General features: G+C 36.8%; 1 protein-coding gene and 1 long non-coding RNA gene across 3 annotated transcripts; both read right to left on the bottom strand.

Annotated features, from left to right (window-relative positions):
- Window positions 1-217: 217 nt before the first annotated feature.
- On the bottom strand, window positions 218-17809 carry LOC117904267. 2 transcript variants are annotated; one of them, XM_034816791.1, is made up of 3 exons: window positions 16645-17809; window positions 4294-4409; window positions 218-538 (listed from the first exon to the last, which is right to left on the bottom strand). In XM_034816791.1, the coding sequence occupies exons 1-3, from the start codon at window positions 17725-17727 to the stop codon at window positions 484-486; spliced, it is 1254 nt and encodes a 417-aa protein (XP_034672682.1). In that variant the 5' UTR covers window positions 17728-17809; the 3' UTR covers window positions 218-483. The 2 variants fall into 2 exon arrangements, with proteins under 2 accessions (XP_034672682.1, XP_034672683.1); XM_034816792.1 differs by lacking the exons at window positions 218-538; window positions 4294-4409 and adding an exon at window positions 12461-12781 and having other exon boundaries at window positions 16529-17809.
- Window positions 6398-8032, bottom strand: LOC117904271. Its single transcript, XR_004649568.1, has 2 exons — window positions 7069-8032; window positions 6398-6986 (listed from the first exon to the last, which is right to left on the bottom strand). It is a non-coding gene; the product is annotated as an uncharacterized LOC117904271 (long non-coding RNA).
- Window positions 17810-19027: the final 1218 nt, after the last annotated feature.

The following is a 19027-nucleotide window of genomic DNA, read 5'->3' as shown; positions in this document are numbered from 1 at the left end:
AAAATAACCTTAGACACCCGATTGTCATCATACCATGACATGGTTTACACTATACAGAAAGTACTGGTACTTCAAGCTCATGCCGGTTCAAACCACAAGCAGGGTCCATTAGTTCCTGGGCCTTTAGCATTTTCCTGGTTCTTCAGAGCAAATGCATCCTTTGCAAGCCTTTTTAACACAAATGGGCAATCTATAACTTACAACCAAGCACAGGACATAATAAAAATTACCTACATTGAAATAGGAAGGATCAAATCCCATGGAACCATTGAAAAACCAAAGGAACTTTCTCACGTTCAGTAAACAAACTAGAAAATAGTACTCTATGTGACACATGACTTCCCATGTACACCATGTACAATAAACAGATAAAAAAATTAATGTGTCATGCGCACACAAAAAAGAACAAATAGTCTGCTTATACAGTCCTAGAAACATCTTCATCTCCAACATGCCATTGGTTAAACCTTTTGAGAAGAAACTCTAAACAAAGGCCTGAAAGGAGACAACTTTATCACCAACCTCAGAATTTTCGCGCCTGCAAACAATATTTGAATTTAAGAAATGTGAGTTTTGGAATAAAATAGTTTCCACACCCTTCTCGACAACTCGCAAGTGACCCATATTATAAATCCAATCCAACAAGATCATGCAAACAAGAAGGAGACTAATTATTAAAACACAAAGATGACAGATTGCCATTAATTGACAACTAGCCATGAACCCATGACTGGCCATATCAACAGAAACAATTCTTTTAGGTATGATTTCCATTTCATTTTTTATCAAAATCATCAAGACAACTTTTACTTGAAATCATTATAATTCCTTTCAGAAGGGTCAATCATCGAAGGCTGGAACAACATCTAATAGGATTTTTTCATGATTATACCAGATTATCAGTGAAATACTTTACATATTATTCCACTGCTATTTGTTGATATCTGCATCCAAGATTCATTACTAAACATTGGTTTTATAATACATTTTAGAGCACATTTTTCACATCCAGGGCTTTGGAAAGTCTGGCAGAAGCAGGAATGTTCAGAGTGTAATTACAATTATTCTTCTTTGGGTGATTTGGCTAGAGACAAATGCCATTTTTTTATAATTATTATTATTATGTAAATATTTTGATAAACAGATCCAAACAAAATCATTATGGCACTCAGGTGTACTTTCTCTGTCCCCTATCTGTTTCACTTCTGACTTTTCAGGTACCCTGGTTGGCATGGTCAAGTTAGTTTAAAGTTCCATCTGCTACAGCAGTAGGGAGATTGAGGATGATCATAGCTGAGCACAAAACTTTCTTCCGTAATTCTTAAGTTTAATTTTGATGGTTGCTCTTAGGAAACCCAGGATAAGTGGGTATTGGTGGAGTTTTCTGAGAGGAGAAGTGGATAGGGCTTTCTCAAATGTATTGGGGCGTGGTTGGCTAATGAGGCAGAGCCACTAAATTGCTTAGAAGTCTGACATTTGCTTCTTTGGGTTCTACAATTTAGTGCAAGGTGATTCAACCATGGTTATCTCTTGGGTTTCTCAGAAAAAGCAAGATCCTTAGGAATGCTACACCTAGTAGCACAAATTTTCAATTTATCTACAAAGTTGTGCTATCCATTTAGATGGATCCCTTGCCTAGACAACTAAACTGAAAACAGGCTAACTAATCAAGGTGCTTCCTTGTGAGATGCCTTTGTTGGGGAGTTTCCCTAAACTTCGTACTTTGATTTTGGTGTTCAACTTTAGTTATTTTTAGTGTTTTTGTTTCACCCTTGAGTTTTGTAGTTCAGCTGTATTTTGTTGATTCAATTGAATTAGATACTCATACATTTTCTTTCTCGGAGGAGAACTTATCATTTCATGTTCTCTTTTGATCATTAATCAACAAATTCTTTTGCTTGCAATTGAGAAGACAACAAGTATTATGAGTTGTCATTGCTCTTCAAATGTAGGTATTTTCTGATAGGCAAATAATATGATTTTATAAACAAATGCCAAAGTGATGGCGCACCATAGTACACAGGATGTATAGAATGAGCGTCAAGAGGCACAAGCAAGAGATAACACAAAAACAACCTATCTCTTAGCAACAACCCAACCAATCAACAAAATCATTTGAAGACAGAACGTATATCTATATACATCTTCACCCACAAAAATAAATATCTAAGAAAAGAACTTTTCAAGGCTGGATCAGATTGCTCCTCATGTTCAAAAGACCTTTTATTCCTTTCTTTCCATATGGTCTAAAAGATGCACACTGAAGCTGCTCTCCAAACCTTCTTGCGTCTTTTACCCACAAAGGATCCATGCCACCCTAAGTCCCTTTAACCATCATAGCTTACACCCAATGAACACCAAACTGAGTAAAAAGCAAAGCAATTGACAAAGGACACTTGTCTTAGCACAATGGAGAGGGATGTGATCAATGGATTCTCCCTCGACTTTACTAAAAAAAATATCCATTGACCAAAGGCCGCCCTCTTCTCTTAAGCTGCTCTAAGGTCAACGACTCCCCCCTAACTAACCTCCCAAATGAAAATTTTACTATTCAGGACATACAATTCTAGAAAGCTAAGCTCATTAATTTTAATTCTAGACATACAATTCCTTCTTCTATGAGCATTAACCATTTTATGGAAGAACTTAGGGTTTCTATTCCCCCCTCCTTGAGCTAGATCTCCCTAGATTTCTACCTCCATGAGGTTGCTTAAAAAAGAATCCACTCAAATGATTCCTCCCTAGCTGTCCTCACCTAATTCTTCTCATAAGAAAGGACCCCTTCTCTCTCCTTTAAATCCCAAAGATCCATCTCAATGAAGGTCATCTTCCTAAGAATCCTAACTGAAACATTGTTGAACACCTCTTTTATTCCAAATTTTCAAATCAGATTTCATCACCTTCAGTTTCGCAGCCAAGATGAAGCTATAATAAGATCCTCTAAAATTGTATACCATCCCTCATCCCTTAAAGGGGTCTTTAAAACCCTCCTCCTTCAGCCACATTTTGTTCTAATACCTCCTTGATCCTCTAATCTGCCCCAACTCCTTATCAAAGGCCTCTATAAAATCAAAGAGAATGAGAGCATCCCCAAACAAAGATAGCTTCATACCATCATTCAAGCTCCAGGTCCTTGCAGCCCACCTCTTCAAAGAGGGCAATTCTGGAGCTGAATCAGAAAAATCCCCTCTTCTCTCCACTAAACAACGCTTCAAAAGCTCCTCCCTAAGCTGCACATCCTTGACTCCTAGCTGAAACCAAACCGCCTCATCCATCACACTGTAAAACTTCTTAGCCATCTTTGCAGATGACCACTCTCAGATAAAACTAGCTTACTGCACCCTTTCAACATACTCTCATACACCGGCACTTGCTTTGCACTTTGAAAGGAGAGAGTCACTCCAAGATCCTGAAGCTTCCTGGCTAAAGTGGACAAGCCCTCCCTTCCTATAGGAAAAATCAATGTAGACCTCTTAGCCTCTACAGATTTAGCTTAACATTGAATCAACCCTCCTTCCCCATTAGTTAGAGCAGCTTTCCAGCCCTAAGGACCTCCCACCTTCAATCTAAACCTTGCAAGTCTTCTTCCCATCCACTTCCCTATAACAAGATTACACACCATCCAACACGCAGGCCAAGCTCACCTCACCAGATCTAATCCAGTTAGAAATACCTCTTCCCCCACAATTCTACCATGAAAACATCCCTTTATCACCTCAACGACAACTTCAAAAGACTTGAAGTCCACTGCAAACCATCTCTTCTTTCCTTTCTTCATTTCTTCCATTTTCAATCTCTAGCTCTCTCTTGTAACTCCATATTCTTTACACAATTCTTCAAGAGCCCTTTGTGAAACATTATTCGAGACACCGATCTTACTACTGGCATCCATCCTAATGCCATAGGACTTCCGTACTGATAGCAAACTAAAGCCGGATTTGTTCAAAAGTAGGAATGAGCTTATTTAGAAAATAAAACAAGCAGATTCATGTGCTTGCATAAATTCAGTTGCAGAATTAGACTTACCAAGATTATGGTTAACGATTCAAACTAAATCATATCAGGGAGTGATTCCGATTTTCGAGCAATCAATGTATATTCATTTCAAAATGTGAGCATAGGAAAGCAAACAAAACAATTATAGTTTTTAGGCGGTCAATGGGGCAAAATGAATATTACCTTTCAACACGCGAGCATAGGAAAGCAAACAAAACAATTACAATTTTCAAGCAGTCCATGTGGCTTTACATTTCAAAATGTAAGCATAGCAAAGCAAACGGAAGAGGCACTTACATACAGAAGGCACCAGTTAGGCGTGGGAAATCATAGCCAAACTCATCCAAGTTGTAACAACCCTTGTGCAGACAAGTGATGGATATGAAATCCTTTGGTGTTGGCTCAAGACATATTTTGGGGCCCTTGGTTCGCTTGGCTCGCTTGGTAGGATGTTGTTCATTGGATGGCAGTTTGGAAACTTGAAAAATGAATATGTAAACAAGGAACTGGTGGTTAGGGTGGCATTGACCGGGGAAGATGGCGCACATCTTCTCTTTGCCCAGGTTGAGAACTAATCCATCTCTAATCGTCCATTGAGATTTAGCAATTTTGGAAAGATCGTCATCCACCTCCTTGAATTTCTGACACAAGACAGGTGCATCCTCACCAGACTCAGGAGGAGGAAAAAGGAATGCCTCCATATGGTGGGGAGGATGAAAATCGAATGCCTCCATATTGCGGCAATAAGCAGAGACTAGAACATCCTCGCATCCCGACACAAACTGTCCGTGACAAAGATTCCGCCCCAGACCATGTCTATGTATAATTGACAACAACCTGGACCTGTGGTGGGGCATAAACCGCCATGTCCCATTAGTGACATTGTAATAGTGGCATTCACGACCAGCGTCGAAACACAGATAATTCCCTACACGTGCACAGCCCATTACACTGCATTCAGGAAATTCGTGGAAGGGAGGAGTCTGAAGCATCGTATTTGGTTCATAATAACGGCCAGGGCAATAGCTCTCGAAACTTGGGGACGCACATGTTCTTACCCTCGCGTAATAAGAATAATTGCTGGAAATGACATATATCCGCCCCTCAATCTTTATCAACCTGGGCATAAGCTTCGCCGCTTCAAACTCGTGAACGTGGGTGAAGTTCACGGTAGGACCAGAGAGATCGGCCACATACAAGCTCGATGAAATCCCCTTGTCGCCCTTTGACTCGTCCAGCCTCAAAATCTCTTTCCAAATCGGATCTTCCTGAGCCCATTCTCCTCCCACCATATACAGTTTTGATCCATCTACAAAGAAACCCATCCCACATGGCAATTTTTCCTCGTCAAAATCAATCACTTCATCCACCGGTAATCGAGTCATATCGGGAGGAGCTGTTTGAAATCCACCGCTCAGCAACTTCTTCATGTTAATCACTAGGATGCGGTGGTAAGTATACAAGTATAGAAATTCTTCTCCTTCCATTCTTCGCCTGTTTCTACTCACGACCTTTCTAGGGCTTTGGCTTTGGCTTCGGCTTCGGCTTCAAGATCGTTTGGGAGACGACCTGTGTTTGGCGCCTAAAACCCCTTGGGTGCCTCCTCTATATATACTACTAGGAAAATTCCAGGGTATTTCCTTCGGTACCGTACCGAAATGTTTTTAAGCCATTGGATGTCCAAGATTACATCTTGGCCATCCATTTTAAATTTGAAAAAAAATTTCCACATAACCGGTTAAGAGAAGAACCGGTTGTGGCCTTCCACTCTCTTCTCCTTTAATTTCTTTTTCCTCCGTTCTCAATAATTTTGGGTTTAAATAAAATAAAATTGGAAAAAAAATTGATATAAAATTTGAAAGCATATTTATTAACAAAAAAAATTCATAATATATCATAACTATATTATTTTATTTTTAACAAATTATTAAACATTTAAAATTGACATAAAAACAAATATGATAATATTTTAATATGAAATGAGTATTTACATTATAATTCAATATTTTGATAATCATGTGTAAGGCTTAGGTAATTAGATCATCCTAATTTTTTTTACTCTCCAAATTTTACATGTTTTGAATTTAAGGTTTTTAAATTAAAATTACAATAAAATAAATTATTAATACTCTTTTGGGTTACTAATGATAATATTTTCAAAAATAAATTTATAATTTCAAAAAAATTTAAAACTAAAAGTCGATATGAAAAATGTGATGACCTTTGACTCTGATATCAATCCTTGGACTAAGTTTTGATAGTCTCATTTGAAAACGAGGGTAGATTAAGCTTTTTATGACATTTAACTACTATCATCGAAGTGACCCATCCTAGGCTTAATATGGACATTATTATATCCTAACAGTATGCACCCCATCGTTGGAGGTCCCAAACCGTGAAGTTACTGTAAAATTGGATAGTTTTGATATTCCTATTGTTGTCCTATTTCCTTCACCAGCCAGAGTTGGAGAAAGAACAAGAGCTTGAAGGTCTGCTAAAGGACTTAGCCAACTGCAAGGTGCAACTGGAGGCAAAGGACTCTGCCCACATGCATGCCCTTCTTAAGCTGGATCACTATCGGAAAGCAGCAGATGAGCTTTCCACCTTGCTGAAGAGCTCCGAGGTTGAGAGAGATAAATACATAAATGAATGCATAGAATCTAGAATCCGGATAGATGAACTTGAAACCAAGACGAAGGAGATGGCTGATCAATTGTTGGAAACTGCAAAGGTTCGAGAGCAGCTTTCACAAGCTTTAAGCGAGTTGAAAAGTGCACAAGAAGAGTTACTTCGTGTGGAAACAGAACTTGCTGATGCTAGAGAATCTGAATTCAAGGCTATGACACAAGCAGAGCTGATGCAAACTGCTGTCAACATGGAAAGAGGCAAGACAGCTGAGCTTCTAAAGCATGTATCAGAGCTTAATGAAGCTATTCTTCATTCAAAGCTGGCTGCTATTGAAGCAGAGAAAGAGAACTCTGCAGTTCTATCTGAGAAAAAGGCAGAGTTACAGTTAGTGACAGCAACTTTGGCTCAAGCACAGGAACAACTAGAAGAGTTGAGGAAACAAACAGAGATAGTGCAGTTTCTGGAAAATGAGCTCCTGGCTAAATCGGTATTTATTGAAACCCTGCAATTTGAACTTAAAGAAGCCAATGAACTTCACAGTTTATCTGCAAAAGCTGCTTCTGAAGCTATTAACAATTTAAACCAGCTAAAATCAGATTTTGAAAGGCAGGAAAGAGAGAACTCAGAACAAGCAGTATCCATTAACTCACTGGAAATGGAGCTTAATCAGTTGAAAATAAAGCTTAAGAATGCAAATGAGGAGGTAGGCCGTTTAAAGTGTGATGTTGAGATGCTTACAGGGGAATTAGAGAAGACAAAAATTGAGGTGGATGAGATTAGAGGAAGGGAGAATGAAGCTCAAGTTGAAATAGCACTTGTGAAATCTGAGCTTCACAAAGGGAGGTCAAGAATTGCAGCAGCAGAGGCAGCTGAAGCAAGGGCTGAGAGTGTTAAGTCCGGGCTATATCTTGCAGTCCAGCAACTAGCAGTAGAAGCAGGAGAAGCCAAGAAGGAGAGCCAAAGGCTAAAACAAGGAGCGGATGAAGCAAAAGAAATAACTAGAGAGACTGTCTCTGTCAACCCCCAATTTGAAGTCTCTTCTCAAGATTTAGAACTTTCCCAAAAAGATGAATACAATAAAGAAGCTAAAGCAAGAAAAGATGACCACATCACAATTTCAGTGATTGAATATGAATCATTGGTTAGCAAGGCTAAGAAGGCGGATCAAATTCCAGTATTGCTATCTGAAAATTTAAGTCAATCGGCCACATTTGAAAATAGGGATGAGGCGGAAGTTCTGAAGGAGTTGGAATTTGCAATGGTGAGAATTGCTGAGTTTAGGACTCAGGCAGAGCAGGCAGTGAGCAGGGCTGAGATGGCTGAGAAAGCTAAGGCAGCAATTGAGGAACAACTAAGGCAGTGGCGAGAGCAGAGGCAAAGGAAAAGAGCTGCTTTAGCAGCGCTCCATGAAGAGTGTCCGAAAAGAGAACAATATTCTTAAATTTGAGCAGACTCCTACAACATATCAGCCACTGGGTAAGGTCCTCAACATGAAATTCTAGTCTACCTGGAGAATTTCAGATATTTTGTCCTAATTAAGTAATTGTGTATGGCATAAACTACTTCAAGGACTTCCAACTTATTTCTCTTTTAGCTGATTTGGTCCAAGGCCTATTTAATAGGTAATTATATATTCCTCTCATGTGATTTACAGCATTTTAATAAGGTGCAAACACAAGTGACCAAAGAAAAAAACAAAAGTAAGATAAAAAATCTAGGCATATAGACCTTGGTGTGCTTTTCATGAGGGTTACTAATTCACCTAGAACTTGTCAAATTCCATAAATGTTCATGTACCAAAATATTCATCCTCCCAATTAGAAGGACAATGGTAGTTCTTGAGGATCTAAGATGCATGTGTATGCTATGCTATGTTTTGTCCCTAAAAATCAGTCCAACAGTACGCAACCTTGGAGGATAGTATCTTAAAGCCCTCACCTGTCACTAATCCAAGGTCTTTTAGCCTATGGGTCTAAAATCGTATTTGAGGAAAGGCTTTTGGTGAGAAATTGGTAGTGAGAAGATTGTCATAAGATTCAGCATTTCTTATTCGAAAATGTATGTTATCATTTCAGTGAAAGTTAACTTGGAATCACAGCAATGTTTAATGTTTTCTACGTGACTTCGGGTATCAATAGGACCCTGATTTCCTGGAATGCTGCCTATGTGCCTTGTCTCAAAATGTCCTAGCTCTTCCAGTAATCTTCATCTCTAGGACGGGGACTCACCATCTGGTCCTTTTTAGCATAAGCATCACCAGGGTAGATGGCTGATATGCCAGCCATCTCTCAGTGTCTCCATGAAAGATGTTCTTCTCTGGAAATATAAGCTGCCAATACACATAAATTGCAAGAATAAGTGCATAGGTCTCACTTATTTTCTTATAACTTCCACAAGGAATAACAAAGGAAAACCAAACATCTGTAGGATAACACCAGATCAAGTGATCATACAAACCATTGGCCTTGTTCTCTGTACATGAATCCACAAATTTAATGGCTCATTACTGCCTAAAGACTTCATGCGATAGTCCACTACTCAATGCCTCAAGCATATGACAAGATCTTCATGCTAGCTGAACTGCTTAAGATATGGAGCAGCAGACTTATCTCATGAACCTTTTAGACAGTGGTACCCTGATAAGAGCATATGCTTAGAAGCCTCCCAGCTTCTTTGTAAATCTTAGCATCTGTATTCATGCTGAATTTTTGGCTAACAGGGATATTTAAGTAGTAGTTTGCGTTTGATGAGTCCTATAAATTCTAGTGATATCGTATTTATGTGGAGTTTCCTGTACAAGCTTATTCAGTATTCTTTTTCTCTTTGAACCTATTTGGTACGTTGTATTTGAAATGTAATCATGGTTTGAAGTATTGGCCCAGAAGACTGTGTCCAACACGCAAGTCAGTGACTCACATCCAAGTCGGGACTGGGTTGTTACTCATTTAGACAGATACTTGGAACCATGAGTATAATTCAACTACAAAGCCTGTCAAATTGTTTAAAAAAGAAAGAAATTCTTGACGAGGCTTCATAGGACACTCATCAAAGGCAATAAGATTTTGCAAGAATTTACACGACTCCTCAAGGCATAGCTAGCCCTTCTTTCTAAAAATATTCATGTTAGCCAAATGCTTAGCCGATACCTTTTAAATACCTCATGGGCCATGCCAGCCAACAATAAGTCAGGTTAGTCGGTTAGGCAACAAGTTTGGTAGATCAAAAGGTTAGGCAAGCCACTCCATGTTAGCCAACAACCAATTTGTTAGACCAATAAGTTAGGTCACCCATGGCCACCCATATTGCAGGGATAATGTTTTATTGGAATTTGGGGAAGAATTTTGAATCAAATTAGCCGTTTAATCCAACATAACATAGGTATTAGTATTTTAAAGAAAAGTTTCATAACATGCCTAAAAATCAATGTTTTGTTTGGTTTATGAGTTTTAGAAAAACCATTGTTCTAAATAGTTTCTTTCATATATATATAATTTTTTAATTAGCTTGAAATAGAATTGTGAAGCTGTGACTTTCAAGTTTATTCCAAAATTATAGTTTCAAGATATGGTTTTAATAATAATTTGAAGAGTAGGTCAAAATCCGAATGCAAGAGGCTATTTTTAATCAATTTTAGTCTTATTGATATTTTTTTTATTAAAATATTATCTAATATATCTGTAAAATCCAACTACCAATATATATATATGTGTGAGTGAAAATCAATATTTTCGTTCTTAAACATGAAAGCTAGGTTATCAAATGGAAGAGAGGACCACACAAATGATGAATTAATTAATATTGCTACGAAAGCATGTCAACTTTTTATAATACAAATAAGATGTTAGACAATGAATTTGAATCATGATCCATGAAACCCTGAGGTTCTCCAAATTGAGTTAATACCACCAATCACTAAATCATTTATGCTAGATGTCTTCCTAAGATATAGCTCCCTGTTCAAATAAATTAAGGTCATTTTTGGTATGTGAGAATGGAAAGTGGGAATGACGATGTCATTACTTTCTCATCCATTTTCATGTTTTGATAAGTTAAGTGAGGATGAGAATAAAATTAAAAATGATTTTAAAGGAAATAAAATTTCACTTATAAGTGGGATTTCAATTTATCTCTTAGTATGAGTATTTTGATTCTCGAGTATAATTTATTTTTAAAAACACTTTTTTAAAAATTAAAAAGTCAAAGATTTTTTTTACTAAATTATTTTTTAAAATTTTTTTATTTAGATTAAGTTAAAAAAATAAATTGTAAATTCAATTTATATAATATTAACTAACTTTAATTCAAGTCTTATCAAAAATAAAAATATTTTTTAAATTATAAATAAATTAAAAAATAAATAGTTTTTAATAGAATTTGAATTTTAATATTATAATGAAATCATAAATTATATTTTTATAAATATTATAAAAATATGGATATTAGTATCGTATTAAAATATAATTGATTTATTTTGTTAAAAATAAATAATAATAATGTAAAATTAATAATTGTTAATACTATTATACTTTAAATGAATTTTAAAAACAAACAAAGTTTAAATTTTTAAGGTATAAATGAATCAAAATTTTCATTACATGCATACCTTTAATATTCAACTAAGGACATGATGTTCTAAGTTTTTTTTTATTTAATCTGTAAATTTTTTTATTTAATCTATAATTAATTAATAGTTTTTGAATTTTAAATTATTATTAGAAATTGGAATATTTATTAAAAAATTTAAAACATTAATTATGCCTATTATAGTCATTATATATTTTTTAGTTTCAAATTATTTTTAAAAATTATTAAACTTCTTACTTCGTTTTTACAAATTGTTTCTCAAGAACAACAATATACTATACTATAATTTTTTTAAATAAATGTGTTTCTAAATTACCCACCAAAATAGTTTTCCTTTTTTTTTTTTTATAAAAAAAACTATGCTATGAGAGTTTTTTTAAAAAAAATGAAAATAAATAATTTAACATTGAAATAAAAATAAATAATCATTTCAATATTATATTTATCATTTAAAAAGAAACTATCCAGTGAGAGTTTTTTTTAAAAAAATTAACTTTATAATTCTAATCAAATATAAGAATTGAAATTACCAAATCCATTCCTATTGAAAGTCGAATGAGAATCGAAACAAACTATTCATTCCTATTCTGTACCAAACATGTCCTAAAGGGCTTATTCAGAATAATTTCTAACTCGCTATTAACAATAGAAGAAAAAACTAACATCTATGGATTAAAATTAAGGATTGATTTATTTATTTTTTAAAACAAAATAATTCCGGATAAGTTTAAGTCTATTTTAAATAATTTTATCTAAATATTCTTAAGCTAACTTTTGAATGCTGTTATTAGGTGACTAGATTCAAGGATTGGAATATGTGAGAAAGGAAAAAGGATGCTTTACCCCTCGTCCAAGCCGTGCTTCTGAGCTTCGTGGACACACTTAGTCAATTCAACTTAATGCATAAAAGCCTCCATTGTCAAGCACGTCCAAAGCCTAGCCCACCAAATGGCGTCCAAGAATTCATCACATTCTGATGAGTTTTGAGTTCTCAAATGGACAGTTTGGATGGTATACCCCTTTGAGAAAAGGCCCAAAATAACCTTAGACATGCGATTGCCATCATACCATGGCATCGTTTACACTATACACAAAGTACTGGTACTTCAAGCTCATGCCAGTTCAAACCACAAGCAGGGTCCATTAGTTCCTGGGCCTTTAGCATTTTCCTGGTTCTTCAGAGCAAATGCATCCTTTGCAAGCCTTTTTAACACAAATGGGCAATCTATAACTTACAACCAAGCACAGGACATAATAAAAATTACCTACATTGAAATAGGAAGGATCAAATCCCATGGAACCATTGAAAAACCAAAGGAACTTTCTCACGTTCAGTAAACAAACTAGAAAATAGTACTCTATGTGACACATGACTTCCCATGTACACCATGAACAATAAACAGATAAAAAAATTAATGTGTCATGCGCACACAAAAAAGAACAAATAGTCTGCTTATACAGTCCTAGAAACATCTTCATCTCCAACATGCCATTGGTTAAACCTTTTGAGAAGAAACTCTAAACAAAGGCCTGAAAGGAGACAACTTTACCACCAACCTCAGAATTTTTGCGCCTGCAAACAATATTTGAATTTAAGAAATGTGAGTTTTGGAATAAAATAGTTTCCACACCCTTCTTGACAACTCGCAAGTGACCCATATTATAAATCCAATCCAACAAGATCATGCAAACAAGAAGGAGACTAATTATTAAAACACAAAGATGACAGATTGCCATTAATTGACAACTAACCATGAACCCATGACTGGCCATATCAACAGAAACAATTCTTTTAGGTATGATTTCCATTTCATTTTTTATCAAAATCATCAAGACAACTTTTACTTGAAATCATTATAATTCCTTTCAGAAGGGTCAATCATGGAAGGCTGGAATAGGATTTTTTCATGATTATACCAGATTATCAGTGAAATACTTTACATATTATTCCACTGCTATTTGTTGATATCTGCATCCAAGATTCATTACTAAACATTGGTTTTATAATACATTTTAGAGCACATTTTTCACATCCAGGGCTTTGGAAAGTCTGGCAGAAGCAGGAATGTTCAGAGTGTAATTACAATTATTCTTCTTTGGGTGATTTGGCTAGAGACAAATGCCATTTTTTTATAATTATTATTATTTTTTAAATATTTTGATAAATAGATCCAAACAAAATCATTATGGCACTCAGGTGTACTTTCTCTGTCCCCTATCTGTTTCACTTCTGACTTTTCAGGTACCCTGGTTGGCATGGTCAAGTTAGTTTAAAGTTCCATCTGCTACAGCAGTAGGGAGATTGAGGATGATCATAGCTGAGCACAAAACTTTCTTCCGTAATTCTTAAGTTTAATTTTGATGGTTGCTCTTAGGAAACCCAGGATAAGTGGGGGTATTGGTGGAGTTTTCTGAGAGGAGAAGTGGATAGGGCTTTCTCAAATGTATTGGGGCGTGGTTGGCTAATGAGGCAGAGCCACTAAATTGCTTAGAAGTCTGACATTTGCTTCTTTGGGTTCTACAATTTAGTGCAAGGTGATTCAACCATGGTTATCTCTTGGGTTTCTCAGAAAAAGCAAGATCCTTAGGAATGCTACACCTAGTAGCACAAATTTTCAATTTATCTACAAAGTTGTGCTATCCATTTAGATGGATCCCTTGCCTAGACAACTAAACTGTAAACAGGCTAACTAATCAAGGTGCTTCCTTGTGAGATGCCTTTGTTGGGAAGTTTCCCTAAACTTCGTACTTTGATTTTGGTGTTCAACTTTAGTTATTTTTAGTGTTTTTGTTTCACCCTTGAGTTTTGTAGTTCAGCTGTATTTTGTTGATTCAATTGAATTAGATACTCATACATTTTCTTTCTCGGAGGAGAACTTATCATTTCATGTTCTCTTTTGATCATTAATCAACAAATTCTTTTGCTTGCAATTGAGAAGACAACAAGTATTATGAGTTGTCATTGCTCTTCAAATGTAGGTATTTTCTGATAGGCAAATAATACGATTTTATAAACAAATGCCAAAGTGATGGCGCACCATAGTACACAGGATGTATAGAATGAGCGTCAAGAGGCACAAGCAAGAGATAACATAAAAACAACCTATCTCTTAGCAACAACCCAACCAATCAACAAAATCATTTGAAGACAGAACGTATATCTATATACATCTTCACCCACAAAAATAAATATCTAAGAAAAGAACTTTTCAAGGCTGGATCAGATTGCTCCTCATGTTCAAAAGACCTTTTATTCCTTTCTTTCCATATGGTCTAAAAGATGCACACTGAAGCTGCTCTCCAAACCTTCTTGCGTCTTTTACCCACGAAGGATCCATGCCACCCTAAGTCCCTTTAACCATCATAGCTTACACCCAATGAACACCAAACTGAGTAAAAAGCAAAGCAATTGACAAAGGACACTTGTCTTAGCACAATGGAGAGGGATGTGATCAATGGATTCTCCCTCGACTTTACTAAAAAAATATCCATTGACCAAAGGCCGCCCTCTTCTCTTAAGCTGCTCTAAGGTCAACAACTCCCCCCTAACTAACCTCCCAAATGAAAATTTTACTATTCAGGACATACAATTCTAGAAAGCTAAGCTCATTAATTTTAATTCTAGACATACAATTCCTTCTTCTATGAGCATTAACCATTTTATGGAAGAACTTAGGGTTTCTATTCCCCCCTCCTTGAGCTAGATCTCCCTAGATTTCTACCTCCATGAGGTTGCTTAAAAAAGAATCCACTCAAATTATTCCTCCCTAGCTGTCCTCACCTAATTCTTCTCATAAGAAAGGACCCCTTCTCTCTCCTTTAAATCCCAAAGATCCATCTCAATGAAGGTCATCTTCCTAAGAATCCTAACTGAAACATTGTTGAACACCTCTTTTATTCCAAATTTTCAAATCAGATTTCATCACCTTCAGTTTCGCAGCCAAGATGAAGCTATAATAAGATCCTCTAAAATTGTATACCATCCCTCATCCCTTAAAGGGGTCTTTAAAACCCTCCTCCTTCAGCCACCTTTTGTTCTAATACCACCTTGATCCTCTAATCTGCCCCAACTCCTTATCAAAGGCCTCTATAAAATCAAAGAGAATGAGAGCATCCCCAAACAAAGATAGCTTCATACCACCATTCAAGCTCCAGGTCCTTGCAGCCCACCTCTTCAAAGAGGGCAATTCTGGAGCTGAATCAGAAAAATCCCCTCTTCTCTCCACTAAACAACGCTTCAAAAGCTCCTCCCTAAGCTGCACATCCTTGACTCCTAGCTGAAACCAAACCGCCTCATCCATCACACTGTAAAACTTCTTAGCCATCTTTGCAGATGACCACTCTCAGATAAAACTAGCTTACTGCACCCTTTCAACATACTCTCATACACCGGCACTTGCTTTGCACTTTGAAAGGAGAGAGTCACTCCAAGATCCTGAAGCTTCCTGGCTAAAGTGGACAAGCCCTCCCTTCCTATAGGAAAAATCAATGTAGACCTCTTAGAGTCTACAGATTTAGCTTAACATTGAATCAACCCTCCTTCCCCATTAGTTAGAGCAGCTTTCCAGCCCTAAGGACCTCCCACCTTCAATCTAAACCTTGCAAGTCTTCTTCCCATCTACTTCCCTATAACAAGATTACACACCATCCAACACACAGGCCAAGCTCACCTCACCAGATCTAATCCAGTTTGAAATACCTCTTCCCCCACAATTCTACCATGAAAACATCCCTTTATCACCTCAACGACAACTTCAAAAGACTTGAAGTCCACTGCAAACCATCTCTTCTTTCCTTTCTTCATTTCTTCCATTTTTCAATCTCTAGCTCTCTCTTGTAACTCCATATTCTTTACACAATTCTTCAAGAGCCCTTTGTGAAACATTATTCGAGACACCGATCTTACTACTGGCATCCATCCTAATGCCATAGGACTTCCGTACTGATAGCAAACTAAAGCCGGATTTGTTCAAAAGTAGGAATGAGCTTATTTAGAAAATAAAACAAGCAGATTCATGTGCTTGCATAAATTCAGTTGCAGAATTAGACTTACCAAGATTATGGTTAACGATTCAAACTAAATCATATCAGGGAGTGATTCCGATTTTCGAGCAGTCAATGTATATTCATTTCAAAATGTGAGCATAGGAAAGCAAACAAAACGATTATAGTTTTTAGGCGGTCAATGGGGCAAAATGAATATTACCTTTCAACATGCGAGCATAGGAAAGCAAACAAAACAATTACAATTTTCAAGCAGTCCATGTGGCTTTACATTTCAAAATGTAAGCATAGCAAAGCAAACGGAAGAGGCACTTACATACAGAAGGCACCAGTTAGGCGTGGGAAATCATAGCCAAACTCATCCAAGTTGTAACAACCCTTGTGCAGACAAGTGATGGATATGAAATCCTTTGGTGTTGGCTCAAGACATATTTTGGGGCCCTTGGTTCGCTTGGCTCGCTTGGCTCGCTTGGTAGGATGTTGTTCATTGGACGGCAGTTTGGAAACTTGAAAAATGAATATGTAAACAAGGAACCGGTGGTTAGGGTGGCATTGACCGGGGAAGATGGCGCACATCTTCTCTTTGCCCAGGTTGAGAACTAATCCATCTCTAATCGTCCATTGAGATTTAGCAATTTTGGAAAGATCGTCATCCACCTCCTTGAATTTCTGACACAAGACAGGTGCATCCTCACCAGACTCAGGAGGAGGAAAAAGGAATGCCTCCATATGGTGGGGAGGATGAAAATCGAATGCCTCCATATTGCGGCAATAAGCAGAGACTAGAACATCCTCGCATCCCGACACAAACTGTCCGTGACAAAGATTCCGTCCCAGACCATGTCTATGTATAATTGACAACAACTTGGACCTGTGGTGGGGCATAAACCGCCATGTCCCATTAGTGACATTGTAATAGTGGCATTCACGACCAGCCTCGAAACACAGATAATTCCCTACACGTGCACAGCCCATTACACTGCATTCAGGAAATTCGTGGAAGGGAGGAGTCTGAAGCATCGTATTTGGTTCATAATAACGGCCAGGGCAATAGCTCTCGAAACTTGGGGACGCATATGTTCTTACGTTCGCGTAATAAGAATAATTGCTGGACATGACATATATCCGCCCCTCAATCTTTATCAACCTGGGCATAAGCTTCGCCGCTTCAAACTCGTGAACGTGGGTGAAGTTCACGGTAGGACCAGAGAGATCGGCCACATACAAGCTCGATGAAATCCCCTTGTCGCCCTTTGACTCGTCCAGCCTCAAAAAGGGTTTCCAAATCGGATCTTCCTCAGCCCATTCCCCTCCCACCATATACAGTTTTGATCCATCTACAAAGAAACCCATCCCGCATGGCAATTTTTCCTCGTCAAAATCAATCACTTCATCCACCGGTAATCGAGTCATATCGGGAGGAGCTGTTTGAAATCCACCGCTCAGCAACTTCTTCATGTTAATCACTAGGATGCGGTGGTAAGTATACAAGTATAGAAATTCTTCTCCTTCCATTCTTTGCCTGTTTCTACTCACGACCTTTCTAGGGCTTTGGCTTCGGCTTCGGCTTCGGCTTCAAAGATCGTTTGGGAGACGACCTGTGTTTGGCGCCTAAAACCCCTTGGGTGCCTCCTCTATATATACTACTAGGAAAATTCTAGACCGAAATGTTTTTAAGCCATTGGATGTCCAAGATTACATCTTGGCCATCCATTTTAAATTTGAAAAAAAATTTCCACTGAACCGGTTAAGAGAAGAACCGGTTGTGGCCTTCCACTCTCTTCTCCTTTAATTTCTTCTTCCTTCCTTCTCAATAATTTTGGGTTTAAATAAAATAAAGATAAGATAAAAATAAAATTAGAAAAAAAATTTGATATAAAATTTGAAAGCATATTTATTAAAAAAAAAAGATTCATCATATATCATAACTATATTATTTTATTTTTAACAAATTATTAAACATTTAAATTTGGCATAAAAACAAATATAATAATATTTTAATATAAAATGTGTATATATATTACAATTCAATATTTTGATAATCATGTGTAAAGCTTAGGTAATTAGATCATCCTACTTTTTTTTTACTCTCCAAATTTTACATGTTTTGAATTTAAGGTTTTTAAATTAAAATTGTAAGAAAATAGATTACCAATTGTCTTTTGAGTTACTAATGATAATATTTTCAAAAATAAATTTGTAATTTCAAAAAAATTTAAAACTAAAAATCGATATGAAAAATGTGATGACCTTCACTCTGATGCCAATCCTTGGATTAAGTTTTGATAATCTCATTTGAAAACCAATTGAAGTTTAATGAGGGTAGATTAAGCTTTTTATGACATTTAACTACTATCATCCAAGTGACCCATCCTAGGCTTAATTTCGACATTATCATATCCTAACGGTATAATGACATTAAAGAAAAAGCCATCAAATGTTGAATATTAATTAACTATTCGTGTTCAGTATGCACGCTTGTGATGGAGGTCCCAATCCGTGAAGTTACTGTAAAATTGGATAGTTTTGATATTCCTTTCGTTGTGTCCTATTTCCTTCACCAGCCAGAGTTGGAGAAAGAACAAGAGCTTGAAGGTCTGCTAAAGGACTTAGCCAACTGCAAGGTGCAACTGGAGGCAAAGGACTCTGCCCACATGCAAGCCCTTCTTAAGCTGGATCACTATCGGAAAACAGCAGATGAGCTTTCCACCTTGCTGAAGAGCTCCGAGGTTGAGAGAGATAAATACATAAATGAATGCATAGAATCTAGAACCCGGATAGATGAACTTGAAACCAAGATGAAGGAGATGGCTGA

This window comes from Vitis riparia, chromosome 17 (assembly GCF_004353265.1).
Source record: "Vitis riparia cultivar Riparia Gloire de Montpellier isolate 1030 chromosome 17, EGFV_Vit.rip_1.0, whole genome shotgun sequence".
In the NCBI taxonomy this organism is placed as follows: Eukaryota; Viridiplantae; Streptophyta; class Magnoliopsida; order Vitales; family Vitaceae; genus Vitis; species Vitis riparia.
This window is presented reverse-complemented; position numbering and strand designations above follow the sequence as displayed.

Excerpts from the sequence above, each read along its gene's own strand:
- LOC117904267 (XM_034816791.1), bottom strand. The coding sequence starts at position 17,727 with ATGGAAGGAGAAGAATTTCTATACTTGTATACTTACCACCGCATCCTA. Across the intron at positions 4,410-16,644 it reads AGCGAACCAAGGGCCCCAAA|ATATGTCTTGAGCCAACACC; the intron begins ATATGTCTTGAG and ends AAGGGCCCCAAA. Across the intron at positions 539-4,293 it reads CTAACTGGTGCCTTCTGTAT|GCGCGAAAATTCTGAGGTTG; the intron begins GTAAGTGCCTCT and ends TATTGTTTGCAG.